General features: G+C 53.0%; 9 protein-coding genes across 9 annotated transcripts; 3 read left to right on the top strand and 6 right to left on the bottom strand.

Annotated features, from left to right (window-relative positions):
• Positions 1 to 160: 160 nt before the first annotated feature.
• PV05_01808 (uncharacterized protein) lies at positions 161 to 2,657 on the top strand. The gene is made up of 8 exons (XM_013466848.1): positions 161 to 451; positions 536 to 881; positions 944 to 1,024; positions 1,095 to 1,259; positions 1,328 to 1,588; positions 1,657 to 1,800; positions 1,868 to 1,994; positions 2,089 to 2,657. The coding sequence occupies exons 1-8, from the start codon at positions 416 to 418 to the stop codon at positions 2,498 to 2,500; spliced, it is 1,572 nt and encodes a 523-aa protein (XP_013322302.1). The 5' UTR covers positions 161 to 415; the 3' UTR covers positions 2,501 to 2,657.
• Positions 2,658 to 2,787: 130 nt separating this feature from the next.
• PV05_01807 (uncharacterized protein) lies at positions 2,788 to 5,206 on the bottom strand (the record flags this gene model as incomplete). The annotated part of the gene is made up of 2 exons (XM_013466847.1): positions 2,788 to 4,038; positions 4,101 to 5,206. The coding sequence occupies 2 exons, from the start codon at positions 5,204 to 5,206 to the stop codon at positions 2,811 to 2,813; spliced, it is 2,334 nt and encodes a 777-aa protein (XP_013322301.1). The 3' UTR covers positions 2,788 to 2,810.
• A 333-nt stretch (positions 5,207 to 5,539) lies between these two features.
• PV05_01806 (uncharacterized protein) lies at positions 5,540 to 7,207 on the bottom strand. Its single transcript, XM_013466846.1, has 4 exons — positions 6,849 to 7,207; positions 6,685 to 6,779; positions 6,047 to 6,635; positions 5,540 to 5,978 (listed from the first exon to the last, which is right to left on the bottom strand). Exons 1-4 carry the CDS (start codon positions 7,163 to 7,165, stop codon positions 5,660 to 5,662), a joined length of 1,320 nt encoding a protein of 439 aa, XP_013322300.1. The 5' UTR covers positions 7,166 to 7,207; the 3' UTR covers positions 5,540 to 5,659.
• A 535-nt stretch (positions 7,208 to 7,742) lies between these two features.
• On the top strand, positions 7,743 to 8,713 carry PV05_01805 (uncharacterized protein; the record flags this gene model as incomplete). The annotated part of the gene is made up of 2 exons (XM_013466845.1): positions 7,743 to 8,077; positions 8,158 to 8,713. The coding sequence occupies 2 exons, from the start codon at positions 7,743 to 7,745 to the stop codon at positions 8,711 to 8,713; spliced, it is 891 nt and encodes a 296-aa protein (XP_013322299.1).
• Positions 8,714 to 8,734: 21 nt separating this feature from the next.
• On the bottom strand, positions 8,735 to 10,407 carry PV05_01804 (uncharacterized protein; the record flags this gene model as incomplete). Its single annotated transcript, XM_013466844.1, has 3 exons — positions 9,809 to 10,407; positions 9,271 to 9,719; positions 8,735 to 9,197 (listed from the first exon to the last, which is right to left on the bottom strand). The coding sequence occupies exons 1-3, from the start codon at positions 10,181 to 10,183 to the stop codon at positions 8,735 to 8,737; spliced, it is 1,287 nt and encodes a 428-aa protein (XP_013322298.1). The 5' UTR covers positions 10,184 to 10,407.
• A 317-nt stretch (positions 10,408 to 10,724) lies between these two features.
• Positions 10,725 to 12,602, bottom strand: PV05_01803 (uncharacterized protein). Its single transcript, XM_013466843.1, has 6 exons — positions 12,279 to 12,602; positions 12,157 to 12,228; positions 11,926 to 12,101; positions 11,774 to 11,871; positions 11,049 to 11,723; positions 10,725 to 10,991 (listed from the first exon to the last, which is right to left on the bottom strand). The coding sequence occupies exons 1-6, from the start codon at positions 12,495 to 12,497 to the stop codon at positions 10,849 to 10,851; spliced, it is 1,383 nt and encodes a 460-aa protein (XP_013322297.1). The 5' UTR covers positions 12,498 to 12,602; the 3' UTR covers positions 10,725 to 10,848.
• A 776-nt stretch (positions 12,603 to 13,378) lies between these two features.
• PV05_01802 (uncharacterized protein) lies at positions 13,379 to 16,129 on the bottom strand. The gene is made up of 7 exons (XM_013466842.1): positions 15,707 to 16,129; positions 15,530 to 15,655; positions 15,235 to 15,478; positions 14,724 to 15,186; positions 14,599 to 14,670; positions 14,181 to 14,547; positions 13,379 to 14,127 (listed from the first exon to the last, which is right to left on the bottom strand). Exons 1-7 carry the CDS (start codon positions 15,963 to 15,965, stop codon positions 13,565 to 13,567), a joined length of 2,094 nt encoding a protein of 697 aa, XP_013322296.1. The 5' UTR covers positions 15,966 to 16,129; the 3' UTR covers positions 13,379 to 13,564.
• Positions 16,130 to 17,010: 881 nt separating this feature from the next.
• On the top strand, positions 17,011 to 19,370 carry PV05_01801 (T-complex protein 1 subunit beta). Its single transcript, XM_013466841.1, has one exon. It carries the CDS (start codon positions 17,058 to 17,060, stop codon positions 18,648 to 18,650), a length of 1,593 nt encoding a protein of 530 aa, XP_013322295.1. The 5' UTR covers positions 17,011 to 17,057; the 3' UTR covers positions 18,651 to 19,370.
• On the bottom strand, positions 19,232 to 23,106 carry PV05_01800 (uncharacterized protein). Its single transcript, XM_013466840.1, has one exon. The coding sequence runs from the start codon at positions 22,988 to 22,990 to the stop codon at positions 19,442 to 19,444; it is 3,549 nt and encodes a 1,182-aa protein (XP_013322294.1). The 5' UTR covers positions 22,991 to 23,106; the 3' UTR covers positions 19,232 to 19,441.
• Between the last annotated feature and the right edge of the window lie 796 nt (positions 23,107 to 23,902).

Genomic DNA, 23,902 nt, shown 5'->3' with positions numbered 1-23,902 from the left:
AGTCCACGGCGAATAGCGGTATCTGTCAAGGGGCCAGGGGCTAAGCAGGACAATCTCCAAGTCTCGACTCTCGACTCTGCCTTCGGTCGCTACTCGCCGAGATCGACCTCCGGCCTGAGAGATGTCGGAAGTATCTGTCCGCATGGAGTACATATCAAGCTTTGTTGCAATGCTTCTATTTGAGGCCTCTGCAACCCCTGCCCTTTGCAGTTTTCCAGACCTTGTCTCTTCCTGCACGTTCTGTCTGCTGACACACTCCAGAACCCGGCTTGTACCTCATGCTTCCTGATTCAGCCTATTCCCAAGTGTTTGATATTCTTCAGAACCAGTTCAAGTCAATATACGGTTCTCACGGAGCTCCTGACCCTTGAAAACAATACTTACCCTGCACGCGCCTGCCCAACTCGCCGGCAAAATGGTGGAGCGGAAGGTCACTTTCTTCAACCTAGCTGTACGTTGACTACTCAAGCCGACTATGGCGATACAAACATGCAACACTCTTACTAAGACATATAACTAATCCGTCAATGGACAGATTGTTTTGGCCCTTTGTCTAGGTAGCTTGACCTACGGCTATACCTTCAGCATCGTCTCCACCACGCTTGGTCAACCATCATGGTTCGAATACTTCGACCTCACGCAAGACGCCACAGCACCCAGATATGACTATACCAACAGCATCATCGGCGCCATGAACGGCTGCTTTTCTGTGGGTGGCTTTATTGGCGCCATCTTCAATGGCTGGGCTTGTGACTATCTAGGTCGCAGAAAGACCCTACTTGTCGCCACCCCTGTCGCGATTGTGGGTGGTGCCTTTCAAGGAGGAGCGGTAAACATTGCTATGTTCCTCGTTGGCCGCCTGCTAGGTGGCTTTGCTGTTGGTAAGAAAGCAACAGAATACCGGTTAAAATTGGGCTTTTGTGTTTTCTTACAATGGTCACAGGCATTCTAGTGGTTTTGGTGCCACTGTTCCAATCAGAAATCGCACCGCCAGCGACGCGAGGGTTCTTGGTCTCTCAGCACGGTCAGTGACAAACCCGATCGAATTCAGCCGGCCCTCTAGAAAGGACCCCCCCATTAAAATGGCTCTACAGGTGTGGTACTGGTCTTGGGATATTCTCTGGCCGCCTGGATTGGCGTGGCCTGTTATTTCTCCACAAACGACCACTTCCAATGGCGCTTTCCGCTGTGCCTACAATGCCTCTGGCCATTGGCGATGCTGATTCTGACGCCTTTCCTGCCGGAATCGCCCAGGTGGCGTAAGTCTCCCTCCTCCCCTTCGCATAGTTGCAGTAAAGTTACTGTTGCTGACCGAATTTCTGGCTAGTGTTGATGAACGACCGACCCAAAGAGGCGTGGGAAATCGTCCTCAAACTTCACTCGGACGGGAAAAATGTCGACTCGGAAGCGGCACATTTCGCCAACGAGGAGTTCTATCAGATGCGGCGCCAGGTCATCGCCGACAAGGCATTTGCTTCGGAAGAGACTCTCTGGACTCTCTTCACCAAACCTTCATACCGGAAGCGGATGGTCTGTGCCTTCTTGACCATGTTCGGGGCCGAGTCGACGGGCATTCTGGTGATCTACAGTACGTTCGCACATATATGATCCTGAAAAGTCCCTGAATTGAGATCTGGGCTAACGCACCCCTTCAAGACTACAGTGTATTGCTGTATCAAGGCCTCGGTTTCACGGGCAGCTTGCCCCTGATCCTGGCGGCGGCCTACGTCTCGGTAGCATGCTGCGGGAACTATATCAACTCCCTCCTCATCGACAGGGTTGGACGTGTCAAGCTTCTACGTAGGTGTTCTCACCAATCCTCTGCTGCAACAAATCTTCCCTAACTCTCTGTCTGACACACTACTAGTCATTGGTTTCACGGGATGCTTGATCAGCCTGTGTTTCGAAGCCGCCCTGAGCGCAGAGTACATCGGCACCACCAACCACGCAGGTCTGAGCGCAGGTGTCTTCTTCCTCTTCCTGTACATCACCTTGTAAGTACTAGTAGCTTTTTCCCTTTCCCCTCTTCCGGTCGTCCTTCGGTTTTACTCGAGAGAAAACTAACTGACTGGTTACTACCTTAAAAAGCTACGGTTGTTGCATCGACGCCAACACCTACGTCTATTGTTCGGAGATCTTTCCCACCCACATCCGCTCGCGCGGCTTGTCGTTCGGCGTGGCTTGTCTGTTCCTCTCGACCATCGCCTATCTGGAGGCCGCGCCGACCGCGTTCGCCCAAGTCGGCTGGAAGTATTATCTCCTCTTCATCATCCTCACCGCGATCAACATCCCGCTCATCTGGTACTATTTCCCAGAGACAAAGGGCTTGTCGCTCGAGGAGATCGGCGAGAGGTTTGGAGACCAGGTCGCCGTGCATCTCACCGACCTCACGGACGAGCAAAGAGCAGAGTTGGACAAGGAGATTGCGGCAGACAAGGAAAGCGGCGCCGCTATTCATCTGGAATCGAAACCCAACAGGAGCGGTGGTGCTCTCGCATGAAAGTGTGTGCCCTCCATGAGGGGCCCTCATGCGGCCAAGTGTGTCAATTTAGTCCCATCACATTCAACGGTCAAGATGAGATGGAGCAGAAAGCCATGGTGGTGGTTTGAGATTTTACCAAGTTAAGATATGACCATGTACAAAGATAATTCACTTGTACCAGTAGTAATTTTGAATTGTCGTTTGTACCCAGTCTGTTCAAGAAGGCCGTACCAACATCCAGCGAACCACGGTTCGAACGTGTCCCTTCGCTAGCACAACGGGTGGCACAGGTGGCCCCAAGTCCACCAAGCCATCAACATGCAGGAGTTCATTCAAGATCGAACCAGTTCCGGGCCAGTCCGGTCATGATCTCGCTCGATCCGTCATATACACCTCCATACAAAGCATTCTGCATGTCTTGAAACGTATGTTGGAAGCCATCCAGGTCATCAAACATGGAATTCGACTGCGCATTGCCGTTCCCGTTCCGATCCTGAAAGCCATATCCCAGATCATCCATCCTCGCGTCCTGGTGAAGCGCAGGCAGCGAATTATTGACAGAATGCAATTCCGTGTGCGTTATCACGCTGCTGCCACTGCCACCACCACCACCTGCCATCATCCCAGTAGCGCCAGCACCACCTCCGCCGTGGTGGTGGTGGTGGGCCGACGCCGCAGCATTCGCCGACTGCTGCTGTTGCTGCTGCTGTTGCACCGACTGAGCAGCGCACGCGGCACTAGCAAGATGAGCCCTGAGCAACTCCTTGAAAGCACTATCGCTCAGACGGCTGAAAATCTCGCACGACTGGCGCGCGTCGTCCCATCGCTCGCAGATGGCGGTCAGGATGTTCGAGCAGTTCTTGATGTCGGTCATGACGTCCGAGCAGGGCGGCAAGAAGGATTCCGGGTCAAGCTTGCGCCGACGAGCCCACTGGCCGACACTGTACACATTCGTAAGGCCGGCCATGAAGATGGTGTACAGACATATCCACGAATAATTCAGGCGTCGAGCTTGTAGCACCTCTCGGTAGTTCGAGATGAGCTTGCGCGAGGTTTCCCACATGATTTTGAGAACGTCTTCGCTGTCCTGGACCATGGGCTGGCTATCGGCGGCATTTCCCATCAGAGTCGTGGTGGCCGGAGGTCGAAACAGCACCAACACTGCATTATGGTAGACGGCTTCCCACCAGCTCGCGCAATGGAATGCCGAGATGGCCAGAGAGGACTCGTCGTTTGAACAGGGCATCGCGTTTGCCGTCCTCTGCCTCCAGTCTTGAAGTTCGCACAGGAGATTCTGGCGAATCGCTCTCTTTTCGGGAGCTTGAAGGGATCTCATGGCCACGTTGGTGTGCAAGAGCCGATGGCTTTTGGCCAGAAGCCGGCGAACGTAGATCAAGCGAAGGAAAGGTGAGATCCGCTCATTTGCATCCACGGCGGAGGTGTCGGTGCTTGTAGACTGGTTCTCCAACTCATCGTCATCCAAGGGCGAAGGCAGGGGCGTGTCGATATCGTCGTCTGACAAGGTCAGAGTGCGACCGAGTGTGACACTGACGATGCTGAAGAACATGTTAGCCATCTTGACCTTCGGAAGCGAGATGTGCGCGGATTCCCAACGTACCGGTCTAGACTGTAAAAACACCAGAAACATCGTTTCTGCATCTCCGCTCGCACAGCCATGGGAACCAAGCCAGTCAGATGATAATCGCTTCGGGAACTGCGTGCTGACTGGACTGACTGGTGAAGGCCGATTTCGACGCAAATTCGCTCCGCTTTCCCGAGGAGATCCCACATCTCATCTGCAGTGTCACGCAAACTTGCATGGATGCCATACTGGCAACACAGCAGCAGCGCTTGGAGGGATCGAAGATCGCGGTACCTGAGGATATCATAGAAGTTGACCATGGCTTGCCTGGAATAGGACTCGGTGTCCTTGTAGGACCACTCAAAGCGCTTGGCCGCCGCTGATCCGAGGGCCAGGACCATATTGAAGACAAAGGCACTGCTGCGGTCTTCCAAGTACTCATTTGGACTGCGGTATATCCGCTCGACGAGGAGCGTGAAACTTGGCCGGTACAACAGCGGAAACGTGACGTGCCAGTGATCGAAATAGCTAGCCACCAATCGTGATGCCGTCCGTCTATCCGGCATTGACGCGGACAGAGAAACGGTGTCGTTGGCCAGCCGCGATCTGGAATAGGCTTGTGAGACCCCGGCGGATGTTTCTCCTGCTGGAACCGGTGCATCGTCAAAAACGCTTTCGACGAGGTCGATAAAGTTCGCTCCGGCGCTGGATCCCAGGTATTTGCCGTGAGATGCTGGCTTTCTAGATGCTTCAGAAGCCAGCGGTGTCCATGACAGATCATCTGATGGTGGGCTGCTGGCTGGGACCGCCACAGGGTTGTTGTTGGTGTTGTTGTCGCGGTGCTGAGTTGATTGGGATCTAGCATGATCCGACTGTCTCACTCCATTTGAGTGAGCACTATCGTCGAGATTTGCTGAAGTCGTCCCGGGACTACCAGAGCGATTGCTTCTCAAGACTTCATTCTCACGCTGAAGTGACAAGACACGTTGCTGCAGGGATTCCAGTTCAAGACGTCTTGCATGGCGGTAGTGCAGCTTCTCTGGGTATGTACAGCGCACGCCACTCCTCAAGCAGGAGCCGCACTCGGGCTGCTGTTGATCACAGCGCGTTTTTCGACTGTGACAGCGATCACAAGCAGTCATGTTTGTCGTTCCTGAAGAGCTGTATGTGTGCGAAGATCCTTGTATCGACTCAAGGGAAACCAAAGTACTGTAATGGCAGTGGTTTCTTTCAGCAAGTAGGGATGGTGGAAACAAAGAAGCAGGGATTATGGACTTCGAGCTGATGACGCCCAGTTCAGTATCCTTGGCCTGCTAAGAATGGGCTCTCTAGGCGTCACTAATTAGGCACACTAAACCTAGTCACTAGCCTTCTCCGCGTAAGCTTGACGAGCCAGATCCCCGTCCCTCCCCAAGTTCTGAGGGGTCCCGCGGGCAGTTGATTAACCCCGAGACCCCCGTGTTTGCCCCCACAGACCCCTTCACCCTTCACATCCTTTCATTACTTACAGCCACATGAGCTTCCTTATCAAGCCACGGAGCAAATTAAGCATGTAGCGAAGGCATCTACCTAGATAGCAATCCAACCCCATGCATTTACTCTGTGAAAGTGGTCTTCGCAGGCGGCGGCGCCACTTTTATCCTGGCCAGGTCGCGAAGCGTGTGGAAAGCCGACTCGTACGAGTCCACGCAGCCATGCCATCCTAATTTGACGGCTTTCCGCATGCTCAGAGACAAAGGCCAACCTCCAATCACAGCAGAATCAGTCATGCTGAATATTCGCGCGCGATCGGCAAACGGATCGAGAAGCAGAGCATGCTTCGCTGTCAACTCTTTCCACGCCTGTACCACTTTGGTCTGTTCCGACCATTCCATGAAGCTGAACGAGGACCTAGTAACCCCTCGGGGCCCGTATCTGTGCGTGTAATGTGAGTTTCAAGTTTGGGTTCAATGTAGCCAAAAAAATCTAGGGGGCTCACTTACCCTCTGGGAGTCTCCTCCCATCTCGACTCTGTTGTTCTGTATTTCGAAGGGTCTGCTTCTGGGGGATTCCAGGACGTGCCGTACCATTCGGCGAGGTAGGGCCATAACCTGCCCCAGGTGAAGGGCAACCCATCCTGGGCATTGAATGCCTGGTTGCCCGTGTGTGGTGACAGGACGGCCCATTCTTCGAGATAGGCGTTCAACAAAGCCGTACTCTGGCAATACTCGCGGTCCCAGGCGATGTAGTCCCCGGGGAAAGAGAGGGGCTCTTTCAGATAGGCTTGCACCGAGGCATAAACCGCGATACCAACTAGATGATTGAGCAGGTTATCGCGAACGGCTCCGATGATGTAGGAGGGGCGAACAACCTCCCACTGGGCACCGGACTCGTGACAATATGCCGAGAGAAGATCTTCTTGAGCGTAGTAAAAGTTCTTCTCGGAAGTGATTCTTGGGTCCGACTCAAAAGATGGGCTGGTAGCCGGGCCTATGTGGAATCCATACTGTTTGGCTCCCGTCTGTAAGAGGAATCTCTTGGGTGTCAATTTGGCCGCCTTGAGTCCCCCAATGAAGTTTTCAAGGAGACTCGCTGGGACATAGTTCAGTATCTCCGTCATGCACGGTCATCCAAGACTCACCATTGACCCTGGTCAGTTCATCTGCATTCGACCACATGCCTAATATGCCGCCTTTCTGAGCGGGCTGCATGTAGGAGAAAAAGAATACATGGTCGCTATGAAGACCGGATCAGTACGGAGCACTACTCACAACATCGATCACCCCCAAGAACCACTCTACTTACACCCGAGCGACTTTCGCTGCCAGACCCTTGCCGATGCTGTCGGGATCCGCCAGAAAATCCACCTCAACATGCTCGACCCGGTCTGCCTGGTCGCCCAAACCCTCGAAGAAATAGTCGGGAGGAGGTCGGCGTGAGAGACAGTAAATTTTGCCCCATCGCTCAGGCGCGGCAGCGAGCACCTTCACCATGTGGTAGCCCGAGATGCCATTTGCCCCCGTAACGATCGCTGTGAGGTTCTGGAAGTCAGGAGTGGTAGGATATGTCGGGAGTCCGTGGAAAATCCCTTTCGACTGCACCGTCTGCGTCGTTGAACTCATCTTGACCACAGAGCTTGAATAAGTGCTCGTGCGACAAAAGCTTGCAGATTCTGGGTTGACTTCTTACAGGAGGGAGATATGAGTCGCTGTCGCGATCGAGATCGGCTCATTCGGCGCCGCACCGAGGCTCCCACAATGTCCTCATAATGGTGGGGCCGTATGGGGGTTCTTGAGGAGAAAGCAGGGGCAGCATGGAGGCGAGTGAGCCGACCTCGCCGACGGTCTGCCAACCGCGGAGAACCCTGACGTCTACCCATGGATTTCGAGACTATTGCTACGAGTAGCTAACTAACTACTAGTAGTGAACGGTCTTTAGTGTTGTATGGCTGGCTGTCGATTGGTCTGTCGGCGGCTTTTCCGACGACATCACTATGGTGACCAGCTCCGACGAGCGTGTCACGCATGTTCATGCAAATTCGTGCGTAAGGCTGGCGGCCAGTGTTCTCGCCATTCTGGGGGACAAACGCGACGCAAGGCAATTATGTAAGGCAGAGTCTTGAATATCTGATGACCCAGCCCTGCTTAAGACGCGCCGGTTCATAATGCCTCGTTTCAAGGCTACAATACAAGTGACAACATGGCAAGACCATCGATCCAATCCAATCTTCGATCATTCCGGTCGATACGATGTACCCGGTCTTACAGCTTGATCAGCAGCAAGTCACTCGCAGTGCAAGACTACCCGGCTCCTCATACTGGTGTCATTCGAGTCCTCTCTTTGAACAAGTTCGAAACCAGAAACGCCATCTCTCGCAATCTCTTGAAAGACCTTCGGTCCGAGGTAGTAAAGATCGAGGGCCAGAGTCGCGATTCCTGTACGCCCGTTCGAGCGGCCATCATCGCAAGTGCGCTGGACAACTGCTTTTGCGCTGGAGCCGACTTGAAAGAACGGCTTGGGTTCACCAGGGCAGAGTACGTCGCTCATATTTCTCGGGCCCGCGATACTATTCTTCTTCGGTTTCGTTCGCTGATGGGGTCTTGCATTATCACAGGAGCGCGGCTTTTCTCGACTCACTCCGTTCCACCCTTCGGCTTATTGAAGATCTTCCTGTACCCTCGATTGCAGCAGTCTCTTCGGTGGCACTAGGAGGCGGTCTAGAACTCGCCATGGCCACAAGTCTTCGTGTTTTCGCCAGAACGGCAGTGGTAGGTCTACCAGAGACACGACTCGGCATCATACCAGGAGCTGGTGGGACATATAGACTGGGACGACTCATCGGTAAAAGCCATGCCAAAGACCTGATCCTGACTGGACGTCGCGTTGACGCGGACGAGGCTTTCAGGCTTGGTCTGTGCAACAGGCTCGTTGGTACAACAAATGATACCGCGGAGGTAGCACGGCAACAAGCGCTCACTGAAGCGTTGAAGCTGGCTACGCAGATATGTGATGGAGGCCCGCTCGGCGTCCGTGCTGCTCTGAAGGCCATCGATGCTGGGAATGAGGAGGGTGAGAATGCACAGTACGAGACGGTCATTGACACAGATGATCGCAATGAGGCTCTACTGGCATTCAAGGAGAAGAGGAAGCCCGCTTTTATTGGTCGATGAAAAGCCGCAACGGTCGTGCTATCAATAGGATTTTGGCAATCCCAAAACCCGCTCGCCTATGTAGTTACAGATCATCTCCCGACTGACGGGCGCAATACGAGGGATAAAGACCTCGCGCAGATACCGTTCGACGTGATATTCCTTGGCGTAGCCCATACCACCATGCGTCATGACAGCTCGCTCGCATGCTTCGAACGCGGCCTCCGCGGCCAGGTATTTTGCTGCATTGGCATATTCACCCGAGTCATAGCCCTGGTCGTACATCTTTGCTGCGTGATATAGCATAAGTCTGGCAGCTTCTAGCTTCATCCAGCTGTCGGCCAGTGGGTGCTGAATCGCTTGGTTCTTTCCAATCGGTCGACCAAAAACGTGTCGCTCGCTGGCGTAGATGGCGGCTCTCCTGAGAGCTGTATAGCCGAGCCCCAAAGCTTCGGCACCGATGAGGATTCTTTCTGCATTCATACCGTGCATGATCATCTTGAAGCTGTACACAATAACACAACGTTGATCAGTCAAATGCCAGAATGACACAGCCTCAGGCAGGAAGGAGTACGCACCCTTCATTTTCCTTGCCGACTAAGTCCCTTGCCGGGACCCTCCAGCCATCGAAAAATAACGTGTTAGTGTCCACAGCAGCTCTCCCCATTTTTGGAATTTCTGTTATCTCGACTGCATCGGTCATGTCGGTGTAGAACAGCGACAGGCCCTGCGAAGGTTTCTTCACTTGATCGAGTGGTGTCGTCCGAGTCAATATAAGCATCTTTTGTGCGTTTTGGGCCGTCGATATCCAGATTTTGGATCCAGTCAAGACATAGTCATCTCCGTCGCGCGTAGCGGAAGATTGAAGCTTCAAGGTATCTAGACCTGTATTGGGTTCAGTCACACCAAAGCAGGCTCTTTCCCGGCCCGCAATGAGAGGGACGAGCCAGCGTTCTTTCTGTTCTTCGGTGCCAAACTTGGCCACTGGTTCGAGACCGAAGATATTCATGTGGATGGATGATGCTGCCTTGTGTACTAGTCAGTGATCGATAGAGGTTTCTCGTTGAATTGTAGCGCTTTCGGAACCAATATCAGAAGCGAGTAGAGGTAACTGACCGTCATGCCACCACCAGACTCGGAAATGGTCTGCATCATAACAGCCGCCTCTGCAATTCCCAGCCCCGATCCGCCATATTGCTCAGGCATACATATCCCCAGCCAGCCATCTTTCGCAAGAGTATCGTAGAGCTCGGTCGGGAACTTCTTTAACTCCTCTTGCTTGGCCCAGTATTCATCGGGGAAGTTGGCACATATCTTTGCGATGGATGTCCGAACCAGACGTTGCGATTCCGTCAGATCCGGATCATTGCATTGTAGATATTCAGTTGCTCTGGCGTGCAACAGTCGTCTCCCCAGTGGTCGCCATCGCGGTGTGAGTCTGATACGGGGTGTTCTGCTGAGAGTTCTGGTGATACACGTTGTTGAATGCATTTGCAAGGGCGGCTGGCTCCGTAGGCTATGACAGATGGGGGTTTGGCTGGCACTTTAGTTCACCTGCGATCCAGAATATTATCCGCGGCCTGATGAGCGCGCTTAATATCGGTTTTCGACTGCTTTATGAAGGGAGATCCAGGCCCGGTTAGAACCACTTGCCTCAAAGTTTCAAGTTGGCAATTCTGGCCAGACAGGCTTGCATGATGCGATCTCGAGCTCACTAGGCAAAGAAGTTCTCCAAATGCAAGTCTCTGGACCATGGAGGAGCATAGGTCACAGCCTATTGACGTCTTCGGCGTAGGGTCCGCTTCGCACTCAGGAGCAGGCACTTTCGGCGGCACACCGATGAGTCGGGAGCTATGCACCGAGGCCGGCGAAAGGTTGGCGGTTGGCATTGGAGGCCTGGAGTAGAACTACTCCAATAGTGGTCCGGGATCGTGTTGATATGATCCGCTAAGTCACATATCGAATGACAGAAATGTTGCCGAATAGGTGTCAAGGTACGAGGATTGCAATGGTGTAGAGAGGAGAAGCTTCCCGTGTACGGAGTATACTAATATAATAGCGGTACCTTGGCAGAGTCACTCCGCTCTGTTCAATAATTCGTGGTTCGCCTCCTGGGCGGAAATGTGATTTCCCCCCAAAGAATATGGTAGAAGTGGTCACACTGCTTTCTCCGCTCGCAATGTCAATATATCCTGCTCAGAGATCCCAAGGTCCTTCAGCACGACATCCGTATGCTCTCCGAGTACTGGCGGCGGGCTGTGTATAGAAGGCTTCGTAGTGCCGTATTTTACAGGAATGCCTGTGGGCTATGATCAGTACAACATGAACACATGATACCTTTCTACGCATTGCTCACCAAGGACCTTGATGCTTCCAGATGCGGCAGCTTCATGTGGAACGGTTTCCACCATCTGACGAGCCTGCGTCTGCGGATGCGAGAACACTTTTTCCAAAGTGTTGATGGGACCGTACGGCATCCCGCTGCCTTCAAAAACAGCCAACCACTCACTCGTGGTGCTGGCACTGAAAGCTTTGTCCAGAATCACCTTCAGTGCCTGTCGATTCTGCACGCGTGCGTCGTTGCTGACGAATCGATCATCATCTGCGAGTTCAGGAAGGCCCAGACGCTCCGCCAGTATCTTGAATTGCCTATTGTTCGTTGCACCAAGGACGAGGTAGGCATCTTTCGTCTTGAACGCCTGGTAGGGAACGATACTAGGATGGGAAGTTCCCCAGCGCTTAGCCTCTTGACCCATATTCAGCCAAGTCATCGCAACATTGGCCAGTACAGATATTTGAGTCTCGAACAGAGAGGCATCCAACTTCTGTCCCACACCAGTCTGCTGGCGAGCGTGAAGGGCCGCAAGTATGGCACCGTGGAGGTAGAGACCTGTACACATATCTGTTAGACCGACGCCAGGCTTGGTCGGAGGCCCGTTTGGTTCGCCTGTGATATGAAGAAGACCAGCTTCGCCGGCGGCAATGACATCGTATCCGGCGCGCTTAGCGTATGGGCCTTGAGGTCCGTAACCTGCTTCAACATTAGACACTGGTTTATTCACAAGCTGTTAGGTTACCTGCCTGAGATGCTCGCGTGAATGATGGACGGGTTGATTTGCCGCAAGACATCGTACCCGATGCCTAGCTCATCCATCTTTCCGGGAATAAAATTGTCAACCCTGACAAAGAAAACAGGTTATAAGTCAATCGACAGTGGAAAGGATCGTACTCACACGATGTCGGATTTTTTGGCTAGATCAAAGAAGATGGCTCGTCCCTTTTCGTGTTTGAGGTTGAGTGAGATGGACTTCTTGTTGCGGTTGATGGTGCTGAAGTAGGCGGACATAGTCCTACCCTTTGAATTCCATATGCTGTCCTCCCCATCTGTACGCCATGATCTGGTGTCGTCCTGAGAGCAAAAGGAATTCAGATATGAGCACTTCGATTCTTGACTGTTGACTCACCCCTCCTGTGGGATGCTCTACTTTGATGACATCAGCACCATAATCAGCAAGAATCTGAGTACAGAATGGTCCCTGATTGCCAGTCAGTCTGAGTGCGCTCCGAGCACTTGTAACAGTCATACAGCTAGCACTCGAGTCAAGTCGAGGATCTTTACGCCCTTCAGCGGCCCGCTGCGATCATGTCGGTTTTGTACAGCATGTTCGTGCCTTGACCTGGCCTTAATTTGCGCACGAACGATAGGTATTGCGCCCGCCGACTGAGTGACATTGCGCTGCGACCATGTTGTCGTCCCAATGGCTCTCAGACGAGACGAGAATGGTGCTGCTGAGAATGTCTTCATGACTCAAAGTTCACTGAGCAAACTCGGTAACAGGTCCTAATCATCAAAACAAAATGTATGTCTCTAGAATATGGGAACATCCCTTTAACCGCATAAAGAATGCATTTCAGGGCAGACCATTTCGCATGGCTCTCAGATCAACTCTGGTTAGCGCATCGGCAGCTCAGCCTTGCATACGAGGAACCTTAGTGAAGCGCACATCGTCCTGCCTACCTTGGCGTCACTAGGACTTCAGTATCAACATTGCTATCCATAGGAGAAATGGTATGACGGGCTTCAAACCGAACGCTTCGGCGTCGGCTCACAGGCGCCGAAAGGGCCGATGCCGCAGACCTCAAGACATGGACCAAATTTGCCGAGAAGCTCGATCTACAAATTTGTGTCATGGAGCGCGTGGGACAGCCCAATGAGAGCTGAGCAAAATGGCGCTGTAGAAGGCAAGACAAGGTGATGGTATCCTGGGGCTTGTGAATCTGGATCAAGTATTCTCGAGGCTGTGTGTACCTGAATCCGCGTGAGGGAGAAGCCTTGGAAGATATCGGCCTGTGCCAAGCATTCTAGAATAGGAAGCTGTGCCGAGGCCCAACAGCACATATCAATATATCAATTTATCAACAGGTTCCTGCGCTTTCTCCTTGCTGCCGCGCTTCCTGTACGACCTCAAGGTGCAGGCCAAATGATCTGCACCTCTATCACCAATCACACGCATGGGCTACGTTCTATCGAGGGTAGTTGGAGATGGTTATGAGGTTAAGGTGCGAGTCGTTTCCGTCTAGTACGACTACGACACGACGAACGATCGTGAGGCATACTCTGACAGCTATGCACAAGCGCAAGGAACAGGGTGTTTCTGTAATGCTCAATCACAGAAACGGGACGAGTTTTGTTTGGTACGAAGACTTGGCAGTCCTCTATTAATCAATTAGTGAATTATGGACGGGAGGGTGCTCAATCTCCTCCCTTATGTCTTCACGAGCAAGGCATGTGCATGAAGTCGTAGAAAGCCGGATCCAATTCTTTACACCAAACGCCCTGGGTCATGCCGCTAGTCTGAGAAAAGTCGTTATTCACAGCCAGAATTCGAAAAGAACGGTTGCAGCGATGGCAAAGATAAGTGTCCAAGGCTGTATTGATACGCCGCCATCGCTGCCGTTTGTGGAGGAAGCGCTTGCGGCACTGCTCGTGCTGGTGGTCATCGCGGCCGGATTGTTGGCCGAGCTGCTAGGTTTCGCCGTGCTCGTGGTATTGTGGTGAGACTTCTTGGGTATGGAGTCGATGTTGTAGTACTTTCGGATAAGAGTGCTTGCCTGCTCGGCAATACCATATGTCGAGCTCATGAGATGTGCAGAGAAGGCGGTGGGCGGCACACTAGCGTCAGCGACCCGGACGTTGGCGAGACCGTAAACGCGAAGATTGGCGTCAACCACGCCGCCTTGCTTCAATGGCATCATTGCGCAGCTTGAAGAAGGGTGGTACTCAGTGAAAGCGACGTTGCGGAGCCAGTCGTCCCATTCATCGTCGGACGAGACGTCGGAGCCAGGCCATACCTCCTTGGTCATGCTACTGCTCAACGGTTCGGCCTCGCCCAACCTGCGGGCGATCTTGATGCCTTCACGGAGAATATGTATGTCTGTGATATTATGTCAGTCTCCAAGGTAATGTGAACAGCGACGAGTGACCTACCAGCCGGATGTGTCAAGTAGTTGGGGTTGATGACAGGGTAATCCATAGGGTTGGACGAATTGATGGAGATTTGACCATGACTGAAAGGATGCTGAATAGCGCATCCAATGTTGATGGTGCCGTTGAGATTGTTCCCGATCAAAAGTTCGACCTGGCCAATATGGCTGCTAAAGATGGTATTGATGGTGGTGTTGTAGATGGCCTTGTAACCGGCAACAACGGTCTCGTCTGTGCCGGCACTCGCAGCAAAAGAGTCGAGCTGTTGCAGGATGCTGGTTTTCAAATCGGCCATGCCGGCGCCGAACATGTTGCTGGCGTTAACGTATGCGGTTGCGGAGTTGACATAGGAGAGGAAGGCCGAGTCAGTCTGAAAATGGGTTAGTCATCAGGAACACGGCATTGACACATCTGGACCCACTGTCTCGGAACCGTTGGCAGCGTACAAGGAACCGGCCGTCGACTGATCTGTGCTCCATTGAACTGTGGCACTCTGTTTCAGATTAGAAAATTTCTGGCAATTTCACGCACACAACAGTCACTTACCAAATGATCTTGCAGATGGTGGCCGACACCCGGGAGTTCGGAGACAACGTCGACTCCAGCAGCGTCGAGAACGTCTTTAGGACCTACACCGCTGTAGAGCAGGACAGCAGGACTGCCGACCGTGCCACCTGCTAGGATGACTTCCTTGTTGACATTGACCGTAAGCTTGGTGGCGCCACCATCGGGTGAGTATTCTACAGCGTTTGCGCTTAAGTTGCCAGCTTTGGACGAAGAGTTGAATAGGATTCGAGTAACATGAGCGTCAGTAAGGACGTCGTAGTTGGAACGAGGCGGCAATGGGTCGAGGTAGCCAGAACGACTGTAGGAACGTGTCCAGTTGGTTGGATTGATGGCAGAGGTTGAAACATAAGCGCCCCAACTTTCGCCCCCGTATGTGTCGTGAGAGACAGGGATGCCAACATTCTCCATAGCTTCTGACCATTGACCAACGAGTGGGAAGGTACTGCAGCAGTGTTAGCAACAAGAAATGTGCTGGACCTGGGGCACATACTAGCCGGGGTAAGACATATGAATAGGTCCATGGCTGCCGTGACTCGAAGCGTCGTAGGTGATGCCGGCCTCCTGCGCGATCTCTTGCGTTGGAGGCCCGAAGGTTTCACTCTTCTTCATGGCAGCAAACAGGGAATCCCAAGACCAGTTGTCGGCACCGTCCATGTCTCCAAGCATTACTTGCCAGGCATTGACTTCGATCTCGCCGGGTCGGTTCATGTACATTCCATTGATGGCTGAGCTGCCTGTGTAAACCGGTTAGTCTTGTTCTGCTCTTCAGGTGTCAAAAATCATACCTCCAAGCGTCTTGCCACGAGGCCAGGTCATCTGTGAGTTGTTCATGCCAGCTTGTGCGGTGGTGTTGAAGGCCCAATTCAGCGGCGTTGGCCAGAGGGACTCGTAGTAGGCATCAGCGGGAGTATCTGCCCAGCATTAGAGGCAATTTGACGAATGTTGATTGAGAGGCTTCTTACTTATTCGATCCCGGTATTCGTCTCCATTACTGCCCGCCTCGAGGACAAGCACAGTATGGTTCGAGTCTTCTGACAGACGGCCACCGAGCACGAGACCTGCCAATCCACCGCCAACTATCACGAAGTCATAGGAATCCTGGATCTCAGTGACGATGTTGCGGGCGTGGAGGAGGTTGAAGTCGGAGACGTCGTCCGCTAAAGGTGCTGCGAGGACGACGCTTGCGGCGACGGCAAGCGTCGTGTATAAGAGATGCCGCATATTGGCTATACTGGTGTAATGTGATGCGACAACAAAGTAGATAGGATTGAAGGATGGAAAAGGTGCTTACATCTCGAGGGAACCGTGCCTTGTCAATCAGTGCAAGTCCCGGGGTAGACGTCGGACATCACACCAGCAAAAATCTTGACGCGTCAGGGTTCCTGCCATGCCAGCCAGCGCTTGCCGACAAGAGCCTGTTTGTGTGGGCTTGATCAACGCTATGCATGGCTATGGAAATTGAGCCCACTGATGCCACCCCATTTGTTGACGATAAGCTTCAATGCGACAGCGAGTAAAATGCGACGGTGCCTGACTAGCCACCCCTAGGAACCACTCAGAGACCCAGCCAGGGAACCACTTAGGGCCTCGGATCCATGTTGCATAGGGCCATCAAGACCTTGATTTAAAGTTGACCCTTCGAAACTGGCCTCTCTGGCTGGTGCAGGTTAACTGGCACCCAACTGGGGAAAAGTCGCAAGCCACGGTTCTCCTTGCCGAGAGACCGAATTTCCCTTACGATTGAACGCCGAGAACAAACATAATTTCGCGACTGGAGTCAACCGCCATAATATGGCTCCAGCTCGAAGCGAGACTGGATCCAGAAGAGATGAAGATCACACCTCATGAGCATGATACGATAAGCGTGGGCTGGAAAGGAAGGTCTGGGTAAAGACTCACATGAGCTTCTCAAGATGAAACAAGTGGCAGGAGAATTTACAGATCTACAGGGAAAACTTACTATGTACGGATATGCCACCTCTTTAACCCCCCGGTTCGTACTTGTGCTCGTATCTACTCGTAACAATAGGCTGGGAAACCCTGATTTTATGCAGGGCAATATGCACTATGTAAGGGCGGCGGCAATTGATACCCAGCCGTCTCCGCCAAGCAACCATTAAGCCAAACACAAAAAAAGGCACGTGAGACGGTACGATTCTTAGTTTCACGTGACCTCTCGGGTAACCTACCCAATACGTGCCCTACCACTCCTCCGCAGTCTGATATTCACAAATTTTGGAGCAGCCTGGACGTACCACGACGTTGACGAGATTCACGCCAGAACACCTACACCACAACCCGAACACGATCAACATGGCGATGAATAATCCGACACAGATCTTCGCCGACGACGTGCAAGAAGAAAAAGGCGAAAATGCCCGTCTCTCCGCCTTCGTCGGCGCTATCGCAGTCGGTGACCTCGTCAAATCAACCCTCGGTCCCAAAGGCATGGACAAGATCCTGCAGAGCGCCAGCACCGGCGAGATCATGGTAACCAACGACGGCGCCACAATTCTCAAATCCATCGCCCTCGACAATGCCGCGGCCAAAGTTCTCGTGAACATCTCCAAAGTCCAAGATGACGAAGTCGGCGACGGCACCACCTCCGTCACCGTTCTGGCTGCCGAGCTTCTCCGCGAGGCCGAACAGCTCGTCAACCACCATATCCACCCACAGACCATCATAGAAGGCTACCGTCTGGCATCACAAGCGGCACTGTCGGCCCTCGAAAAGTCCGCCGTCGACAACAGCAAGAATCCCGACCTCTTCCGTCGTGACCTCCAATCCATTGCCCGCACAACCCTATCCTCCAAAGTCCTCTCCCAAGACCGCGACAAGTTCGCCAACCTCGCCTGCGAAGCCGTCCTCCGCCTCAAGGGCTCCACAGACCTGAACCATATCCAAATCATTAAGAAAGCAGGCGGGAAGCTGTCCGACAGCTACCTCGACGAAGGTTTCATCCTGGACAAGAAAGTCGGTGTGAACCAGCCCAAGCGCCTGGAAAATGCAAAGATCCTCGTCGCCAACACGGCCATGGACACCGACAAAGTCAAGATCTGGGCCTCACGCATGAAAGTCGGCTCGCCCAAGGAACTGGCCGAGCTCGAAAAAGCCGAGCGCGAGAAGATGCGTCAAAAGGTCGAGCGCATCAAGGCCCACGGCATCAACTGCTTCATCAACCGCCAACTCATCTACAACTGGCCCGAGCAACTCTTCACCGAGGCCGGCATCGTCTCCATCGAGCACGCAGACTTCGACGGCGTCGAGCGTCTCGCTCTGGTCACCGGCGGCGAAATCGCAAGTACTTTCGACCACCCGGACCAAGTCAAGCTGGGACACTGCGACCTGATCGAGGAAGTCATCATCGGTGAAGACACGCTGATCAAATTCTCCGGCGTCGCGGCCGGCGAGGCATGCACGATCGTGCTCCGCGGCGCGACGGAACAGCTCCTCGACGAGGCGGAGCGGTCGCTGCACGATGCACTCGCCGTTCTCTCACAAACAATCAAAGAGCCCCGCGTCACCCTCGGCGGCGGATGCGCAGAGATGGTCATGGCCAAAGCCGTCGACTCGCTGGCGCAGCAAGTCGGCGGCAAGAAACGCATCGCCATCGACTCCTTCGCCACCGCCTTGAGACAGTTACCCACCATCCTCGCCGACAACGCCGGTCTGGACTCGTCTGCCCTGGTCTCGGAGCTGCGCAGTGAAGTCTACCGAGGCATGATGAATAGTGGGCTCGATCTGCTCACGCCAGGCGGTGGCATCACCGACATGCGCGAACTCGGCGTCATCGAGAGCTACAAGCTAAAGAAGGCCGTCGTGAGTTCGGCAAGTGAAGCAGCCGAACTCCTGCTCAGAGTGGACAATATCATCCGCGCCGCGCCGAGAAGGAGAGAGCGTATGTAAAACCCCCATTCTCGGGGTATCTGAACACCACCAGTGGGCGTGCGTTCAAGAACGTCCAGCTCAGGCCCCTGCTCTAAAGCTCCAATGTGCGGCAGTGTGGCCTGCCTTCCCCCCATTCCGGAACTTCCCAATGTTTAACCGTTGGTTTTGGTTCTCTTATCCGGGGAAAGGGAAATTTAAATTATGATGTTGCAGATCGACATGCAGCGGGTCCAAAACAAGGCGCGTGCGCCTACATGATGCACGCGTGTGAAGTCTCTGGTTGAGAACATGGTCATGCGCATCTTGGCTAGAGAATGAGCACGGTGGGTCGACGAGGCCGGAAATGACCCGAGGACCACGGGCATGACAGGCTTCCAAAATTTGACAGCCCTAGTCGTGCTGAGATGGGGAATCACGAAATCTATTACTGTCTCTTGCAAAGCATGGCATAGCACGGCGAATTTGACGGAAGCAGGAAATGACATGTCTATACTCAGGTGGTCGTGGGACTTGCCCAGCACCGATTCGTCTCGTTCCAGGTCTTGTCTACAGCCAGCCAAGAAAACAAAAATGGTTCGGGAAATGAGAAGAGGATGCATGTACGATTTTACAGACGATTGCCAAAAGCCGAATCCTTTCACGAATGCATTCTAAGCCACGTTGCCATTCCACGAATACTACTCCGTAGATATGACGAGATAGATACAGACACAATGAGACCATGACTATCTGCAACAACATCTTCCCAGGTTACCCTTGATTTGGCTCGATGACTTGTTTAACCGCTGCAATGTTTCTAGAGCTTGGATTTAAAACTCATCATAGTACCTGTCCATCTTGAAACGTGCCACAAGATCCCGATCCAACAGCAGACAATGACAATTAATCAGCAGACTGGGGAATCGCTTGGCCCAGAATTCGTAGTAGCCTTTAGCACTGCCGCCGAGCATCTGCTCCTTGACATCGTCCGGTAGGTCGTGGAAATGATTTTTCTTGTTCCTGATGACTCGCAATAGGTCAATCATTCGAGACCCAGTGTACTTCCGCTGCTTGCCCATTTCATTGACGAAGCTCTTAGGCAAGGCACGGAGGAAGTCCTTGGATGGTCCGATCACGTTCGGGGCCAGTGCTTCCAAGGCTGCAAGCTCCTCAAAAGAGGCCCTCTCTGAGGGCGTTCGGACAGCGTTCTCATCGTGAAAGTTGTTGATAGAGTTCTTCTCACGCTCGAAGCAGTCCGAGACATCGCAGAGGAATTCCAGCTTGTCGGCAACGTCCCAGAAATATGGATGACGGAAGATTTCGTGCGTATCTGGACGCTCCTTAGGGTCATGCTTGAGCATTTGCATGATAAGGTCATCAGCCTCGTATTGGTACTCATGCAGCCGCAAACCGTCGGTGCTGAAGTTATTGTCCTTGATATTCAAGTCCCGGCCCAGACTGGTTCCACCAACATCAAAGGGATGTTGGCCTTGGGTCATGACATAGTAGAAGACGCAGCCCAGGGAGAAGATATCGATAGCCTTCGTCGCACGACGGCCAGATGGGGCATCAAGGACTGTTCCGTCGCTGGAATGAGTGGTCGATTTTGATGTGGACGAATTTGCATTTGGTGCGGCAACAGTTGCTCGCGAATGAACAAGCAACTCGGGGGCTCTCCATCCTGTCGTTCCGGCAGCTGTATGATTGGCTGTTGGTGCAAAGGTTGACTCCGGACCTTCCTCTAGAGGCTTGCAGAGACCAAAGTCGGAGATGACGAACTGCAACTTCGGCAAGCCGGTCGTGGGGCGCTGGCTTTTTACGGCCTTGACCAGCACGTTCTGAGGCTTGATGTCCCTGTGAACAAGCTTGAGCGAGTGGAGATGCTGAACACCATCGGTGATTTGGCGGAGGCAGTCCTTGACATCAAATCCCTCTGGAAATTTGACCAGGTTCGGGTATTGCAGTGGTCGTTCGATAAACTGGTCCAGCGAGGTCGTGAACAGCTCCAAGGCGATATATGTGAAGTGCTGCGACTCTTCTTTCCCAAAGTATCGAATGACGTGAGGGTTCTCATCGCTCGAGAGAAGATGCTTGATCTCTTTCGCGGCAAGACTGTTCGATGTCCGAATGAGACGTTTAACGGCGACCTCACGGCCATCGAGTGATCCAGGAAAGACAGCCGTGCCATTGCTACCACGACCCAGACAACGGTCTTCCTTGGTGTCAATCTTTAGTTTCCCAACCTGTAACAGGCCGTCCTTGGTTGGAACTTCGGTAGCAAGCTCCACTTTCTCATCCATTGCCTCTGGGTCCATCGTCTTCTTACTTTTTCTGTTCTTCTTTCCCCCACGTTTCCCACGCTTTGCATGCCTGCGACGGGGTTGTGCGCCATTTTCGGCAGCCTCGTTCGAGTTGACTTCTTGCTTGGATTTGTCTTCGTCGGATTCTCCTTCCGAGCTCTCCTCGTTGGGCTCTGCCATACTGACAATCTTGCCCGGGATGGCAAATGAGACGGCAATGCTTTGGGCCCGACTTCGAGCAGGCGTGGCAATGGTGTTCTCCAGCACTTCCGAAAGATCAGTGGGAGCGCCATTCTTCTGAGCAACGCCGGCAACCAGAATCTCCTGATCGACTGGTGAATCAGTGGTGAAAGCCGGTCCTTGCGGGTGCGACTTGTCCACTGCCACTTCTACACCAGCCTTGCGAAGGAAGTGTTGCATCTTGACCATCATTGGGAGCCTCATCTGAAGTCCGACCACAAATAGAATGATACTAGCCACAATGACATTGAACACTGATAGCCAGGGACTATTCATGACGGGGAGCAGAGCAGGTGGAAGTCTCGAATCCATAGAAGCGATCGCCTTTTCTGCCTCTTCAGCCAAGTCCGTCACCGGAGGTGGACCAGAGATGGTCAATCGTAAAGGGGAACTATCCTCTTGGATGGACAGAACGTGCACACCGACAATCTCTTCCATGTTGCCATTAAAATTCAAGGGATGATTGTCATAGTTCCAATGTGAGCTCGCAGGTGCAGCACCATTGGTGACGCCCGGGTATGAAAGCTCAGACATGGCATACCAGACCCCAGCTTCGGTGCGGTTGACGAAGACTCTTTCAGCTCTTTGCATCTCGTTTCGCCAGACTTCGGGCGAAGCGAGTAGAGGCGAGTCAGTGGGACGAGCAAGCAGGACCAGGTTGGCTGTTCCTTCTTTATTATCTTGTGGCCGAACCACATCGAAAACTCTGGCCACCGGCGTGTCCAGCATCTGAGTGAACTGGTGCACTTTAGGAGCGTCTGCATTGCCATCCAGGCCAATGATACGGCCGTTGTAGTAGCTTTGAATGTGGTAGTTGTCAAGGGGTGCAACATATTGGTCTTGGAGGTCACTATCCCCCTTGTTGGGGAGCCATTCGGCAAACTTGATGGTGCACAGTGGTTGGTTCGTGATTTTGTGTGATATCCGTATCGTGTACTCGATGCGTCCCAAATTTATGGTCCCAAGTGGCTCGCAGGCAGGGTCATCCAGTTCAAACCCACTCAGTCGTCGGCAACTTCGACTCTGATCGTCATTGGAAAAGCCTCGATATCTGTCGAACTGTTGTAAAATATTTCCTGTGGCAGCGTCGACCACGTAGGCTGTAGTCTCTTGAGAAGAGATCGTGACCAAAGGGGGATCCTCCACAAATTGCGGCGTGGACTCTGCTAGAGATCGAACGGTGACACTCAGACGCTGCAGACCTATTCTGGGATCTCTGTGTTGAATGTATAAATTGCCATCCTTGCTCGGCTCCACGATAAACATGTAATCATCTTCGAGATATGAATCGTCCTCCAGGTCACTCCGGTTCAACTTGTGGTGGATAGTCTCAATCATGGGACTGTTGGGAATGCCCAACGACCATCTTTCTCTTCCAGTCTTCCTGTCGAGTGCATGTATGGTGCCATCGATGGTGGCTAAGAGGACAATATTCTCCACCTCCCAATCTTGCAGGAGCCGCGCTGAAGCGAGCGCTGAGAGCCCAGGGGACTCGGCAGACTGAACAAGAGGTGCTCTAACAGCACTACTGCTATCGTAGGCTGGAGCCAAGGCACGGAGTTTGGGGTGTTCGAGGCTTTCATCGGTACTTTTGAACTTGACGGTTCTGATGTCGTTCTTCACGAGTGGGATCTCTGCTGGGCTGCGGCCAGCTTGAGGGCGTCGACTCGGCTCGGTACGGATGCTCTGAGTTGATGCCACCAGGCGTTGGATGGACTCGGGTTGGTGGATCGATTGAGGGTGAGCGGCAGCAATGAGCAGGAGAAGCAAGGCCCAGGTGAGCATTGATTTGGATCCTCCGCGTCGGCCTCCTGGGGGCCGAAGCGGAGGTTTGGCCATGTTGAGGTGGACAAGATTGCAGTGTTGTGTAAGATTGGATACCGAATGCTTTTATGTTTTCAACATCATGGGTTGGGAGATGTGATGATAATACGAAAGACAGAAATACACTTGAGTGTCGTTGAGAAGGAGAAGTGGAAGGTCAAGTCAGCTTACGAGCCAAGGGAGGAATTCTGGTACCGGGCCAAGCCAGGCACGGTTACGCTGGCCACCAGGCGGGCGTGGGAATGGTTGGGTGAAGACGTGCTGCCAATGGCCACCGCCAGTAACACAGGACTCCGTAGTACCTAGGTACCCTGTATGGTGAATCTGATCCACCCAAAAGGCCAATGGCTGATAAATTTAGGGCCGGCCCTCCTTTCCCCATTCCTTTCGCTACAGGCCCTGTTCTTCCGTCTTCCACTCAGAGCCATGTTCCAGCCCAGGAAAAGTATTTGGTTCTGTCTGACAGTACTACCATAGTACATCTACATCACTCCTGGGCATCTATCTCGCCCGCCAATCTCACCATATCAGAGGCATTCTGTCCAGAAACACCGTACAGAGCTCAATTCACTCTCGCTCAAATTTGTGAGTTTTCCTTGGGCGCATAACGGGCTCTGTCGATGGCAAACCCTGTTCCAGTGTGAACATCCCTTGCCTTGCTGAATGTGCCTGTAAGGACGCGCGTTAGGTCAGACAGCACCACTTTTTCCGCCACTCGATCATTCCACTGCATCGATGTGTTTCAGGTTGCCGGAATTCCTGTTCCACGCAAGACTCGCTAACCGAGCTGATACATACTGGTTTCACAAGATGCCGGTCACCTTTTCCATCGATCGCACACAAATACAGCAATGGCTGGGAGCGACAGGAGAGCGAGACTCAACTTTCTTGTGGGATTTTTCAAGATCGAAAGGAGTGCATCCTTCA

The sequence above is a fragment of the Exophiala xenobiotica genome, assembly GCF_000835505.1.
Source record: "Exophiala xenobiotica strain CBS 118157 unplaced genomic scaffold supercont1.1, whole genome shotgun sequence".
In the NCBI taxonomy this organism is placed as follows: domain Eukaryota; kingdom Fungi; phylum Ascomycota; class Eurotiomycetes; order Chaetothyriales; family Herpotrichiellaceae; genus Exophiala; species Exophiala xenobiotica.
The sequence above is the reverse complement of the archived record's forward strand: the minus strand, read 5'-3'. Positions and strand labels throughout refer to the sequence as shown.

Excerpts from the sequence above, each read along its gene's own strand:
- PV05_01803 (XM_013466843.1), bottom strand. The coding sequence starts at position 12,497 with ATGAAGACATTCTCAGCAGCACCATTCTCGTCTCGTCTGAGAGCCATT. Across the intron at positions 12,102-12,156 it reads TAGAGCATCCCACAGGAGGG|GACGACACCAGATCATGGCG; the intron begins GTGAGTCAACAG and ends TTTTGCTCTCAG. Across the intron at positions 10,992-11,048 it reads TGGAAGCATCAAGGTCCTTG|GCATTCCTGTAAAATACGGC; the intron begins GTGAGCAATGCG and ends CATAGCCCACAG.
- PV05_01808 (XM_013466848.1), top strand. The coding sequence starts at position 416 with ATGGTGGAGCGGAAGGTCACTTTCTTCAACCTAGCT. Across the intron at positions 1,025-1,094 it reads GTTCTTGGTCTCTCAGCACG|GTGTGGTACTGGTCTTGGGA; the intron begins GTCAGTGACAAA and ends ATGGCTCTACAG. Across the intron at positions 1,260-1,327 it reads GCCGGAATCGCCCAGGTGGC|TGTTGATGAACGACCGACCC; the intron begins GTAAGTCTCCCT and ends ATTTCTGGCTAG.
- PV05_01800 (XM_013466840.1), bottom strand. The coding sequence starts at position 22,990 with ATGGCCAAACCTCCGCTTCGGCCCCCAGGAGGCCGACGCGGAGGATCC.
- PV05_01801 (XM_013466841.1), top strand. The coding sequence starts at position 17,058 with ATGGCGATGAATAATCCGACACAGATCTTCGCCGACGACGTGCAAGAA.
- PV05_01802 (XM_013466842.1), bottom strand. The coding sequence starts at position 15,965 with ATGCGGCATCTCTTATACACGACGCTTGCCGTCGCCGCAAGCGTCGTC. Across the intron at positions 15,656-15,706 it reads CGAATACCGGGATCGAATAA|ATACTCCCGCTGATGCCTAC; the intron begins GTAAGAAGCCTC and ends AATGCTGGGCAG. Across the intron at positions 15,479-15,529 it reads TCGTGGCAAGACGCTTGGAG|GCAGCTCAGCCATCAATGGA; the intron begins GTATGATTTTTG and ends CGGTTTACACAG.
- PV05_01806 (XM_013466846.1), bottom strand. The coding sequence starts at position 7,165 with ATGAGTTCAACGACGCAGACGGTGCAGTCGAAAGGGATTTTCCACGGA. Across the intron at positions 6,780-6,848 it reads GCAGCGAAAGTCGCTCGGGT|CGACCATGTATTCTTTTTCT; the intron begins GTAAGTAGAGTG and ends CGGTCTTCATAG. Across the intron at positions 5,979-6,046 it reads TGGGAGGAGACTCCCAGAGG|ATACGGGCCCCGAGGGGTTA; the intron begins GTAAGTGAGCCC and ends TTACACGCACAG.